This window comes from Cariama cristata, unplaced genomic scaffold (genome assembly GCF_000690535.1).
Source record: "Cariama cristata isolate BGI_N322 unplaced genomic scaffold, ASM69053v1 Scaffold35501, whole genome shotgun sequence".
Taxonomy (NCBI): Eukaryota; Metazoa; Chordata; class Aves; order Cariamiformes; family Cariamidae; genus Cariama; species Cariama cristata.
The window spans coordinates 7,263-21,055 of NW_009600452.1; the positions used below are offsets into that span (position 1 = coordinate 7,263).

General features: G+C 37.7%; 1 protein-coding gene across 1 annotated transcript; it reads right to left on the reverse strand.

The window, feature by feature from the left end:
- Positions 1–9,305: 9,305 nt before the first annotated feature.
- On the reverse strand, positions 9,306–13,384 carry SNAP29 (synaptosomal-associated protein, 29kDa). Its single transcript, XM_009710034.1, has 4 exons — positions 13,194–13,384; positions 12,360–12,445; positions 11,171–11,254; positions 9,306–9,463 (listed from the first exon to the last, which is right to left on the reverse strand). Exons 1-4 carry the CDS (start codon positions 13,346–13,348, stop codon positions 9,306–9,308), a joined length of 483 nt encoding a protein of 160 aa, XP_009708336.1. The 5' UTR covers positions 13,349–13,384.
- Between the last annotated feature and the right edge of the window lie 409 nt (positions 13,385–13,793).

Below are 13,793 nucleotides of genomic sequence, written 5' to 3' on the forward strand. Positions count from 1 at the left end.
GGAAGTCTGCTCACAGATTTCATAATCCATCTGTTTTCTGTAGAATGCAGTTATTTAAAGCAACAAAGTTCACTCCAGAGACATTGTACAGTAGCTGCTGTTTATGTTGATATTTCTAATGAGGCTCAATATTGTCTATTTTCCATTATATCTCAACACTGCCTTTAATTGCCTCTTTCCACCAGATTTACGTATTATCCCTCCCGGCTGTTCACACACAGAGTTTCCTTTACTTGGCAATCTTCCAGTCACTCCATACTGCAGACAGAGGTACTAGAATAGCAGAGCAGTTGATGAAAGTCAAAATAAAACTACTTCATGTTATACTACATGGCCTACAGATGACAATTAAACAACAGAGCATCTGAGACTGTCATCAGAAGTTCTCTTCCTTTTCTTAAGACTGTTAATTTTAAGTACTTTTGGGCAGGTATGTAACAACGTTGTAGAGGCTTAGCAAATGTCTCTTCAAATGTTATCTAATTCCATTATTTGTCACTATTCCAACGAAGAATAAGTCGGAATTAATGGTTCTGTAAAATACCAAATGAAAATTGTTCTTAGAAGAATTGGCTTCATAACCCTGACACTTGAGATACCTGGGGAACCAGAGACCTTCCGTGGAGATTCATGCAGATCATTAACAGAGCCAGACTGGCCCAGCAATACATCTACATGTGCCTATCTGCAAAGATATGAAGAAGCTTTTAATGTGACACTCAAATATGTGCCTATTTAAGTAAGTACATTCTTGCATTAAGGCTCTAGCTTCTTGCCTTCTAATGCACCCAAACCCCACTGCTCTGTCATTGCCACTAGCTGCTGGTGTCCAACGATACATGGAAACTGGCAACGTGCTGCTGTATGGCACGGTGAAGAGCTGCTGTGGTTGTGCTGTTCATCATACCTCACTTGGGCACAGGTGAAGCCCTCAGCTTCTGGCAGGCTGCCACTGTAAACCCAGCATAGTGCCCATCAGCTTGAGTGGGGAATAAGGCCTCAATATTGCATTTCAAACACTGATGAATAAAGCAGGTAGTTGAAAAAAGTGTTTATTTAGCTTATGGAAATTGTGGAAAGGAAAACAGCTCCAGAAATTTGAAGCTAGAAATGCTAGAGCAGTCAGGTACATCAGAGTCCTACAAACGAGCTTCCTTCCCACCACCCTCAGCTGCAAGGATGCCGGTCTGACTGCAGTGTCTTTCTCACACACTGTGCTGGACAAGCAGTTGAAATGCAGCTCAACAAAAAGCCATTCAAAAGGGTCAAGAGCAAGGGTTCAGGCAATAAACACCTGGAAATGGAAAAATCATTCTCCATTTTTCCTCCCACATGTTTTGGAACTAGTGTGCCAGGAAATTATTAAATCACACAAATTTCAATAATGAATGCATTGCTTGGATGGCACATGAAATTTCTGAGGGTTATAGCTAAGGAAAATAAAAACTTTTCAGTCAGTAGTGATGAAAGATCAGATAGAGGAGCTAGACTACAGCTTATATGGACTTCGGAAAACAGTACTGGTATGGGAGGATAGTCCCCTGATTGATATGAGTGAGCATTAAGAGGAATCATGTGCATAAAGAGCAGATGAATCTGTTTACTATTTTGTGCTGTAATTCAGCAGAAAGGTTCCCCATGATATTTTTGCTGAACTGGTAAGACTCTGCCACCTAATTAGGAAAGGGAGAAAGCAGACCCGCTAAAGCACTTCCCTATCTAGAAGGCCATTTTTATGTCTTTTGAGAACAGGGCTGCTTTTACTGTGCCGCAAATGCCAGTCTGTAGCACGTTAGAGTTGTTCTGTGGCTTAGTAAGGTTGGTGCCTTGCTAGCAGGACCCTGACAAGCTAGTTTTTTCACCTGCACTTTGCTTACTGTTGCAGTTCAGTTTTAGTTCATTAGATCTTGCTAAACACATGCCAACAAAAACTAACCCATCACTGAATTATTGCAACTGTGTCATTTAGGAAAGAACATCCTTCTCTCCATATCGTGATGCAGTATGTTCTAATGAATATTTTCTGTGTGACTCAGTCGTGACTGAACATGGAGCATGTGGAGAAGTGGGCAGTGGCAGGCTGGCCACAGCAAAGCAGGCGGCTGCATTGTCACCGACTGTGCTTGTGTTGCCATTCTGAGCACACACAGTGAGGTGGGGAGAATCCCAAAGGCGGGGAGTGAGGATTAGCACCCACAAATTCTGCTAGCTCCTATCTATACCATATATCTGCATGCACCTTTGGGAATAAAAATAAATGCCAGAAATGTAAACATACTGTAACACAATAATGAATGATGAAGCAGATAAAATGACTCGCAAGTCTCTGCAGTGTCGTTAGCAGCCCAAATATTTTCAGGGCAGAAGGCTGCAGAACTTCGAATCTGGAATTGTCTCAGTCTCCATCAAATTCCTGCCTTTTAAGAGCTCTTGTCTTTCCACAAAAGTCAAATTACAAGTAACACGTCCTCGGACATTCAGTCCTGGTCATCCTGCATGCATTATTCTAGGAGGAAAAATACAGGCTGATGCTGTCCCCCCCTCACAGAGCTTTCTCTGTGGACAGGTGGATGCAATCGGGTTTTAACCTTTGCTTTCTTACATGACAATTTTGTAACCTTGCTATTTATATTGTAGTGCTGGATTTCTTGGCTGCCCCTCTGCCTAGACTTCACTCAAAGAGGGAAGGAACATCCTGTCATCATCCAAGAGGACCAGCAGGCAGAGATGTAAACAGATTGGCCGATGCAGACACAAGGCAATGGTGAAAATAGGGCAATAAAGTTAAGACTATCAAGACCTGACATTGAGTGTTGGTATGCAGTAACTTAATACCGACATCGCTGTGGACCTTACTGGAGGCCAAGAGCAGACTGTATCACCACCCTTTTCAGATGCTTCACACAAGGGAATTCCTGCAGAAATTTTGCTTCCAAGGCACCCGAACATGCTAGCCAGTAAACACCATCTAGCCAAGAAATTTGAGATGCAAACAAACATTGGGGTTGCACAGAAATTCTAAAAGAAATCTGGTGCTTAAATCTTGGGGCAAGAAAGTCAGATTTTAGTACCTACATAATTTAAACTGAATTAGGACTGGCAAAATTAAAACACTGACAAGGGCATATTGAAGAACAGCCCTTCCATTAGCCATTTCTTTCCCATAGGATGGAGAGTGGGTGAATTTAAAGGATGAAAGAGCAAGGAAGAAATTGGGAAAGACAAAGGAAACATCCAGTGAGACAAAGCAAACCGACTAATAACTTGATTGAACATAGGGGGAGACTAAAAGTCAGGAGTAAAGAGCCTAGACTTTACCTATTTTACAAAATAACAAAATTTCTTAATGACATTATGTGAGTAAAGCCAAAGGAAAATAATTAATTTTTCCCAGCTGCTCTAACATGCCTGATCTTACATTACAAACTTTTCTGGGCAGCATCTCCCACTTTCTAGGGCTGTCAGCACCTGAGTATACCTTCCAAACGGTATCGTTTTCTTTCTATACTGAGAGGTTAATACATACAGCATGGCCTTGGTGGCACACTTCATACTCTTGCTGCCCTAGCTGACCCTGGAAGGCTGCGAGACACATTGGAGCTGGGCAAATGTTTCTTCTCCCAAGCGACAGAAATTCTAGTGGCTTTTCAAAGTGCTGATCTGCAAGCAGAGCTCAGCATTGGCAAATGACTGCTATGCATTAACAGAAAGAACAGATTTACAATTAACATGGAGGAAAAAGATGGATCATCTAGAATGAAGATGCCAAGGAGGTCCATTGTTTTCCCCAAGATATCCACAGCTAGAGCCAGAAGCCCATTTTCTAGAAGGTTCTGCCTTGCCAACAGCAAAGCCTAGACTTTTTATAGCTGAGGCAGGGCTCCAAAGTCACTGTATTTAGAAAACCCTGCCTGGTATTCAGGGATCTTCCCAATTTGGCAGTCTGTTTATTCTGGGGGCACCTCCCTGCTTGCTTTCAACTGAGCCTTACCAAGCTTTCAGTCCTGGGCCCAATGCAGTTGCTCTTCATATTTTCCCATTTTGGGAATATGTGATATATTTATTTGGAAGCAAACAAACCAACCAACCACCTACTAATATGAAATTAAAATTGTAGAACTCCCTCTTAAAACCAAACCTCTTTTCAGAAGCAGGCAAAAGAGAAAAAGGCAGGCAGAAGCATGGGGGTCCTTCAATCCAACAGCACCCGCTCTGCCTAGTTTTACATATTTGCATGAGCATCTTTTATCCCCCCTTCCCCCTCTCATTTCCCAGAAAGGCAGGGACTGCGTTGTAAGCAAGGAAGTTTTTCCTTGAGAAAACACAAAAGGGTTGAAATGCCTGATGAGCCATAAACAAACATATCTGTGTGAAATACTCTCTTCTAGGACTCAAACTGATTCTCCACGCAAGCAGAAAAAGCTAACAATATTCCTAGCAAAGATCCAGAATCCGCTGCACTGCTCCATTCTCTACCATCTTCTACAGTGCTCTTTGCATTATTTGATTTTTCTGTATGCAACAATAAAGTGCAGAGATGGAAGAGCTCTCAATTCCCATTTGTTGAAGAACTCTTTAGCACAAAGTCAGCAAAACAGAGTTATCTAAAAAAAAAATAATCAAACCAACCAACCCTGTCAATCTCTCCCTAGCATATTGACTTTCCCTTCTCAGAGCTTTTGTAATAGCACCTCTGAATCTCCGCTTTATGGTATCAAACACTCTACTGAAAAAAAATTTTCAGAAGCCAAATTCCTTCCTTCATATACAGAGAACCACCTAACTGAAGGCCAGGACATTCTGAAGTTTTCTGTCATTCCCAAATTTGGGACCACACAGGAATATTACATACCTGTTGGTTTTAAGTTTTCAAGATGGTACATATTTTTTGCTTTACTCCTGTTCCCCTGCCTTATTCATGCATACATCCAGTTTATGATATTCCTGATAATACCAAGCACTTTAGTGAGACTAAAATTCAAGGTGTTGCTTTAAAAGTTTTATCACAAGTTAAAGTTATACAAAAATAAATGCCTGTTTGCATTCCTCTTTCAGGATCTAAAAAAATCTACTCAAGTAGAAATGTAACACCCTCTTTTTATTCTCAGAAAACAAAACCCACCAGCTGCAAACTTATTTCCATTCCAGCACAAACTTGAACAGAGTAGGTCCAGCATTTTAACAGAACTTATTATGGGAAAGAAGTGTCAATGAAATTGTAATCATAGAATTTGGGGAAATAAATGCAAAAATGCTCCATTAATAATAAGCACCTTTATTGACCGTCTTATCATTCAATGCTCATTTCATTCAATCTCCTAAATCGCTGAACTACAGTCCAGTTTAGCATTTAAATAAAAGATATTTCAATTTGACTTGTATAAAAAGTGTTATACCTGGGTGGCATAGAATTAAAGTACTATTTAAAAAAGCCATAGACGCAAATAATCACTACTTGTGATTTTGAAAATTAAGCCCCATATATTTCAAAGTCAAAATTAACACATATCCTCCATACGTTATGCTTGTAAAAATGCCTACAAAAATGTTTGTTCAGAAGGCAGAGTGGTTGGAAAGTATTTGCTATTTCACCATTTAACAAATGACATCACTTCAAAAACTACTAGGCAGCAAAATATTTCAGATGAATTTCACACATTAAAAAAACCCAATACCATATAGTGTCCCAATGATTTCAGAAGGCCAACAGAGTTCAGCACAGAAACAAATCTTCGTATTACAGACTAAAATTCAGCTACACATCACTTGTTACAATATTTCATTTAATGCTTAGGAAATTTAAAAATCAAATACACCTAGGAATCTAGTAGTCAGATACTGGTTATTCCCACTTTTTTTTTTTAACTTGCTGTTTAATTTAGAGTATGTCTTCTTATGTCTATGTTACGAATGGTATGCTATTTCCCAGTGTTTAAAACCTCTTCAAAATTTATTAGCAAACTTTGAGAAGCAAGAAAATCACCTTTTGTAAAGATGACTTTTTTTATTTTTTCTTTTGCTATCTTCCTTAGACCTTAATATTAAACTTCTACTCAATGAGCCTGTAAGAAAAAAATTAACCAGAGCTATTTTGCTGCAATGACACCAATTTATATGCCAACATGAGTATTTAGGCAAAATCATTTAACTTAGCAAGTTAGCGCTTCAGTGTAAATTACATTTCTTCTGTAAGTCCTATACCCTACACAAGGTAAGTTTTTCAACAGTATCCAAGAAGAAATAAAACTCTCTCTCATTCAATAGCTTTTCTTACTCTTTGCTAAGTCCTTCATAACACATGCAAAAGGACATTTCCTGGATGCAAAAATCATGGGTTTTTTTCCCTTTAAATTTCCCCCTTTTGCAGGATGGAAAGTTATTCTAAAGAGCAAAAAAAATTCATCACTACTACAAAATAGTGTTGTCTCCTTGTATCAGTTAGACTTAAGTTCTTTATCAGCATAAAACATCCGTATGAAAGCTGAGAACAAGAATTCAGTTTGTAGGAGAAATTCATTTATACCCACACACAATCTTGTTTTCCCCACAAAAGAAATCCAATGTGGGAAATAATCCTTTAAAACAAGGTCATTAAAAAAACCAAACCAAAAATAATAAATAGAGCAGGAAAGCCTAAGTAAAGACATACATTAGTGAGACAGTGAGTGGGACTGTTAGAAGAGATGAGAAGTTAGACCTCTGTGTAACTTCCACATGGCTGAGATCCTGGTTTTCTAGTCTGTTTTGATCATGAGGTTCTCAAAGCAGAAATGGATTTATTTTTAATTCCCCTTCCCTGCCTGTGTTTTTAAAGGCATCGAAGATATCCAGAATGCAGTAAACATTTCATAAGGCTAATACAACTAAACAGTTGACCAAAAACTTGAGTTCCTTTTGTGAAATAATTTAGATTAAAAAAAATTGAATAGCTTGCATCAGAAAGGCAACACACTTCACTCTTAAATCAGCAAAAATTTTTGCTTGGATTCAAGCTCCACATTTCTTATTACACGTAACACAACTGGATCCTCCAGCTATATTTTTCCTCCATTAGCCATAACTTAGTGGAACAAGTCTCAGCGTACATCCTAGTTACCAAAGTCTTACTTTGGAAAAAATTTAGTTGTGAAATAGTTGCATACAGGTGAAGGCAGATTTCACACTAAAAGGGGTGTTATTAATTACTATGCAATTTTTTGGTATTCTCTGTTCTGGAAAGAATTTATACATTCTTTCTAAGAGGCAAGTGTTTCTGTTAACCAGCATTGGGATAAGAAAAAATAAAAGGCTTTTCATCCTTTTTAATAAAAGGAGAAAGTCAAATAAATTAAACCAGGTATAATCAAAATTTCAGTCTTCCTTCACTGAAGTACTTAACATTTTGAAAACTAATGATTGTATCATTTACTAAATAAATGTATCAACCATCTTCAGACATCAAATCGTATCATTCGTAAATATTCTAACATAGTAAGAGGGAATTAATCATGGTATACACCCCAAAAGTTAGATGATACATTGATACTAATAAGGTTTTTTATGGTTCCAAATGAGCATAAATGACATAGTGAAAATTGAAGTTTTTTTAGGGACTGAAATCAATGACATCAGTAACATAAGGGGAAACAGAGGGTCACCTTAAATCTAATTCACAACTCTACTTTGCTAGTAATCCCAAGAATAATATTTTTTTTTCCATAATACTGTGTCCAAGAAGTGTAGCTTTAGTGATTTATTTTTCCACAAGAGAACTTTCAGGAGACACAGTACAACAAGAAAGGCTGAAGTTTTCTTTTATCTCCTTAACAATTGGGGGCACTTTGTAGCAAGTGAGCTCAAGGTAAGAAATCCCTTGGAAAAAAGGAAAAGGGAGGGTGTGAATGTGATGTTTGTGAAGGATATAAGCTTGATAGCCCTCAACACCAAGGTCTTCCTTTAATTCATAAGATAATGTGGCACCATCTTTAAAAAGCAGCTATCTCTTCTTAGCCACATATTGTCATTTGTGATAACGAGTGTTGCAATACGGACACAGATCCCTTGGCCTCTCCAAACCGAAATAACTTACTTGTTTTCAAGACAGACAGCAAGATCTCATTGTCATGTCTTCAGGCTGGAGCAGAATTGTAATTACTTTGTTCTACAGTGACACTTACAAAAAAAACCAAACCACACCAAAACAAATTGGAAGGCCCAACTTGTATCTGGAAGACTGAAAAACGTTTTTGAGCTGTTGTCATTTGCAGGAACTTTTCATACCTGCTAAGCCAATGCAGAAGTATATGAACCATAGCTGAGTTTCTTAAAAACAGTCTCATTACCTAGGAAAACACAGCAGCTGCTCAATCCCTAATCACATTTGAAAAATGTTAAATTAAAGAATGATCTCCTATGATCTGTTTGTGCAATATCAGACCAACTCTCCATTTCTAAAATGGAAGCTATTTTTCAAATAACCACCTAACTGAATAAGCTGAGACAGTAGAAAATAAAAAAGCAGAAGACGTAATTTCTACGAAAGAACCTTTAAAAGTATATATGTTTAAGTCCTGATTTTGTTACCCAGACTTTCTGGGTCACTGTCAATCAACACTTCTTGCAGACCATAAGATGCCCTTAGAGATTTTTACTGAAAATACTGTAAAGGTGATAGCATTTAGTGACCCAAACATAAAAACCATGGATCCACCATTTGGCAAAAGTCATCTTAGGAAAGGGAACACGTGCAGGATATTATCATTACTGCATGACACCCCTGATATTTTACAACTTCCACAGAACAGTTCGTTCCTTAAGCCCCAGAAATGCCAGAGAACAGCCACTTCAAATTATTTTTACAGCTGGAAATCGGCATTTTTCAGAATTTAAAATAGCTGTAGGTAAACAGAATTAGCAGCATTTGTTCTGAACAAAGCAGCACATTCTGTTCCCCCTGCCCCCTCCCCAAAACAGAGGCAAATTGCAGTTACTTTTCTCATCACAGCTCCCAGGCCAAGGACACTGAAGCTTTGTAGATTGCAAAATCCTCCATGCACAGGACACACAGTTATACAATTGAGCAGGGTATCCAGCACAAAAGCATTTACCGAGTGCTGAGAAATTTGACTTAACATGCACGTCTCATGTACATTAAGAACTTGTTTAAGGTATTATGCTGCACTTAAGATTATGCAATTTTAATGACAACAAAATCAATAACATATCAGAAAAAAGAAACAGATACTGTCCAAGATTTTAAGAGATCAACTGAGATAAGACATCCAAGAAGGACTGACGCTGGACAAAAAAAAAATGCTAAAAAAACTTTAAAGTTGCCGGACTTTTTTATCAGTGCTTTTAATATTGACATCCAGTGTCTCTACTTTTTTTGTTAGCCGATCCAGCATATCATCTTGCTCATCTATTTCTGTCTGCAGACCAAGAGCTAGGTTTTTCAGACGACTCAACCCAGAAGACATCTCGTCTGTCAACAAAGAGAAGGACCATAAGGAACCAAAGCAGTATAAATCATACGGTTTAAATGGACACTATCAGGATTCCCTCTTCTCCAAAACTCTGGGTTAGAATGTGTTAGTTACAACTGCTCAAGTCTAAGTGGTCTCCAATAGTAGAAGCACCGATATTTTAACACTTCTACAGCATTACTACCAAAAATTATAGTTTCCTTTTTTCCATTACAAGTTAACTACAAATGCTTAAAACCAAATAGGATCTTTACAAAATGACATCTCTTGTAATGTAGTGTTCACTTTTATTAAAGCATATTTTATAGACAATGTAGTACATCTTTTCTCAGTTCAGTATACACAATATGCTCACTACCTCAATTGTTTTTCTTTAAACTTCATGCAGAGATATTGTCAATACACTGAAGATTTAAGCAGTTAGTTATTTAACATAGGCGGAAAAATCCCATTTCCAGATTTTCTAATTTGTCTACAAGGAAACTATTTTATTGCATGACTGATTGGTATAAACGCTTCTGAGGCTAGTAAGTTTTGCACAGGTTGAGAGTGGAACAAATGTGCTTCAACTAACTCTTATGCTTGACTATTTCTCTTTGATCTATTCCTTTCTGATTTCTTTCCAATCTCTTCTTTCTAGGTCAGCTAAAGTGACACATGTAAGCAAAGAGGCACTTTGTATCTATGCTACAGAACAAAGGAAGAGAAAGTAGCTGAATGGTTTTGGGAAGTAATAAAAGAAACACAGCAAATTCACAAATTAAATATTTAGTGCCTTTTGATTCTTCTGTTTTCTGCAAAACATGTTTATTTCAAAAGCTGCACACAGTTGTAAATTCTTTGGTTCCCAACTGATCTACAATTTAATATCCGAGTTTAACTGCCAGGTAAGTTGAATGCATCTTTCAATGTAAGTGGTAAGCTTTAGAAAAAGCAGTATCAAGTATCCATACTGGTATAGTCTGATGTCAATTTGAAGCAGTATTTCCTTATTAACATTACTTGTACCTGCTTCATAAGATTTTTCAGAATGGATGGATAAGCCTGCTTGTCCCAGTGATATTCCAGTCAACTTATAGGATGATTCAAAGAAACATTTTCATATCTTGAATGCAAGAGTTATGGGATACTTCAGCACCATTTCCTCACTCAAATGACAAGAGATTTGCTAGCATATTTACATTTGGTAAGCGTGTTTTTCTTACTATCAATATATGACCTACAAGAACACATGATTTTAGTGTGGGTTTTTTTCCCCTGGTCTCTTTGCTCAGGGACAGTTCAAAACCTGTTTCTACAGCGCAAGTATGTTGCAGAAGAGTTGAAGTATTGGCGCCAATAGTGTATCAGTTTCCAGAGTAGACTTACACTATTCCAGGCATCCTAGCCAGTTTGTTTCTAGCTGGTTTCACATGAAATGCATTTCTAGCTCAGAGTTGTTATTAATATTTGCAAGTAGTTGACTCACAGACATCCCATAAAATTCTAGCATTCAAATAACATATGTTTCAATCAAACTTTGGATTCTGCCATGTAGATAGTTTTGAAATGCAGAATACAACCAAATTATTTTATTATCAAATTTCACATGTGAACTCCATGAAAAAAGTGTTTGATGGCAATATATTACTTAGTAATTTTCTCTGGCTTAAGAGCCAAAAATTGAAAGTTGTATTACATCAAACAGTTTCAATTTTCTCACTCACCTAAGTTGTTATCAATTTTCTGGTGGTAAGCTCGCAGGTGTTGGTTCTTTGGATAGGAATCCCTTTGCACTGAAGAAACTAAATCTGCTCTGCTGAAATCATTGTCTGTTAAGAGTATAAAATACAGAATATTATATAATAAAAAGGCTCGCAAGAAGAGGCTTTGAAGTTTTAGAAGGGCTACTAAAAATTAGTCTGACCACAGCTGTCATGCAATCACATAACCTGTTAGCAGGAGCACCAAAAGTAGTCCAACACCACTATCTATAGAGCACCCCTCAAGATGAACAGTTATTAAGCTACAATTATTCTCTTTTGGGCTGTCTTTTGTAGTTCTACTAGGTAGCTGAGAGAAAAAAAAAGAAAAACAGCCATCCAACCAAAGCAAGTAGGTTGAGAACTTCTACAAGCAGTTAGCATCCCCCCAGGTGAAGCCACCAGAGAGGTATTTCTGCCCTCTATTGGACAGACTTTTAATGTCACGTAGAGTGGAATGGAGATTAATGTCGCCCAAAAGCATTTCTTTACTTACAGAACTACAACTATAAAGATACCCTGCTGCTTTCTCACTCTTACTAAACTAAATAATTGAACTTCACTTTAAAAAGGAACAGTTACTTCGTACATAAAAGTCATCACAGAAGTTAACGCATTGTGAGAATGGGGAACAAGACCAAACCCTGTACGCTTCCTTGCGTCAATCAGGTAATGACTTCAGCATGAAGGGTTATAGTCCATGTTTGAAATAACAAGGAAAACATATCTGAAAACTATGACAAATGATGGTTTAAAAAGGAGAACGTCTGAAGATACAAGTTAACATTTTGGCAAACAGAAGACAAGGCTGCCTGCTCATTGTGTGGACTCTTGGCTATAGTCTCCTCTGTGCAAATATAAACACTGGATGCTTTTAAAGTCTTTAATGGGTATAGCATAAATCCCCCATAGGAAGGGCTAAGTAAAACCTGTATCCAAGTTTAAAAATGCCATGTCTTCAGTATGAGTATAGAGTTTTAGGGGAAGCAATTCCCTAGAATTCAAAGCCAGGAAGGCTGGGATACAAATCTCCAGACGTTATGCAGCAACGTAACTCAGCAGCTGGGCAGGCTGAAGGGTCTCTGCCTTCACCACTGTGCAAATTTGTCCCATGATGATGACAGACATTTAGTGTAAAATAAAGTTAACAAACCTGAATTATCTAGCTTCCTTAAATTTGGATGACTTTCCTGGTATTTTGACTCTTGTTCTTTACTAGACATCATTGCTTCTTTTAATCTAGTAAAAAAGAGAATAAGAAGGAAACATTCCTATGGACCTCAGGCCTCATTCTGAATCTGTTAAACAAAAACAGGTATGAAATTTATACAAGAAGAACAAATTTATTAGACCTGATCCAAAACGTTCCTGTAAAGTGAACTACGAGCATTTGTCTTCAGTGAAAGCAGAACTGGTTGCTTTAGTGCTGAAAATAGCATATGGAAACTTCAATATCAAAACCAAAACTGTATCTTTCATCTTAGAGGCAACCTATTCCTTTCCTCTAGCGGAGGAGGGAGGAGGAAGGGAAGGAGGAAATCAATCCATGCAGCGTTACCAGGCTTTAGATAAATTTTTCAGCTGAAGAGAGACAAATACTGTAAGATACAGTAATTCCACAGCAATTAATTTTTATTTACAGCTTTTAATAGATGCTAGAGAAACACACATAATATTTAACTGGAAGCATGTCAATGCTACAAATCATGATTTCCTGATAAGACTGAAGTAAGCATGATAGTCCAGAAAACTCTGAAGAATTACTTGTGTAATTGTTTGAATTAATTTCCCACAAAGTTATTCTTACCACTACAAATACAAATAAAAGTAAAAATATTTTTTTCAGAGCTGAAGGGAAGAGGGAGCTAGACACCATCTCAAGAGTCTACTTCACAGATTCAACAGGTCTTTTAAGTTCTGACTTTCTGGTGACATTTCAGAGACACTGTGGGAGATAAGTCCCAAGTAAAACATTTATTTTACTTACCTACTGTTAGCATAATACTCAGGGGTTCCATTCTGCTCTGGCTTGCTCTCTGGAGGTTTGGCTTTGAAGTAGTTTACCAAGCCCCCCCAAACACTCTTAATGCTATTTATGTGCCTTTGACTAGTCTTCAAGTCCTGGTCCATTTTATCTACCATCTGCTCTGTGCGCTTCAGTGCCTCTCCTTGACGTACAAGCTCCTAACAGATATTGACAGAAAAAGAGAAGCTAGTAAAGCCAAGATAAAACTGAAACATCAAACATATTTAACAGATACTCTAAAGAAAAATAACAGAGTTCCTTCATCCATGTAGATTATTTCTCAAGGCATACGGCTTTTTCACTCACTCCCTCTTCCTCCAGAGGATTTCAAGCAAAAGTCGCTAGTCAGTCACAGCATTAACCACCTATAAAATCGTCATCACTACGTAATGCCAGGTTCCTGACACCTACTACAAACAGCATCCAGGAATTTTCTGTATTGGTCTTTTGTCAGGTTGACATTTTATCTCTTCTTGATGGAACAAGCATGGCACCAGATGGGTGACACAGTGAAAATGCAAAGGTTTATGGCAAGGAAATGAGCAGCAAGCAGAACTATTT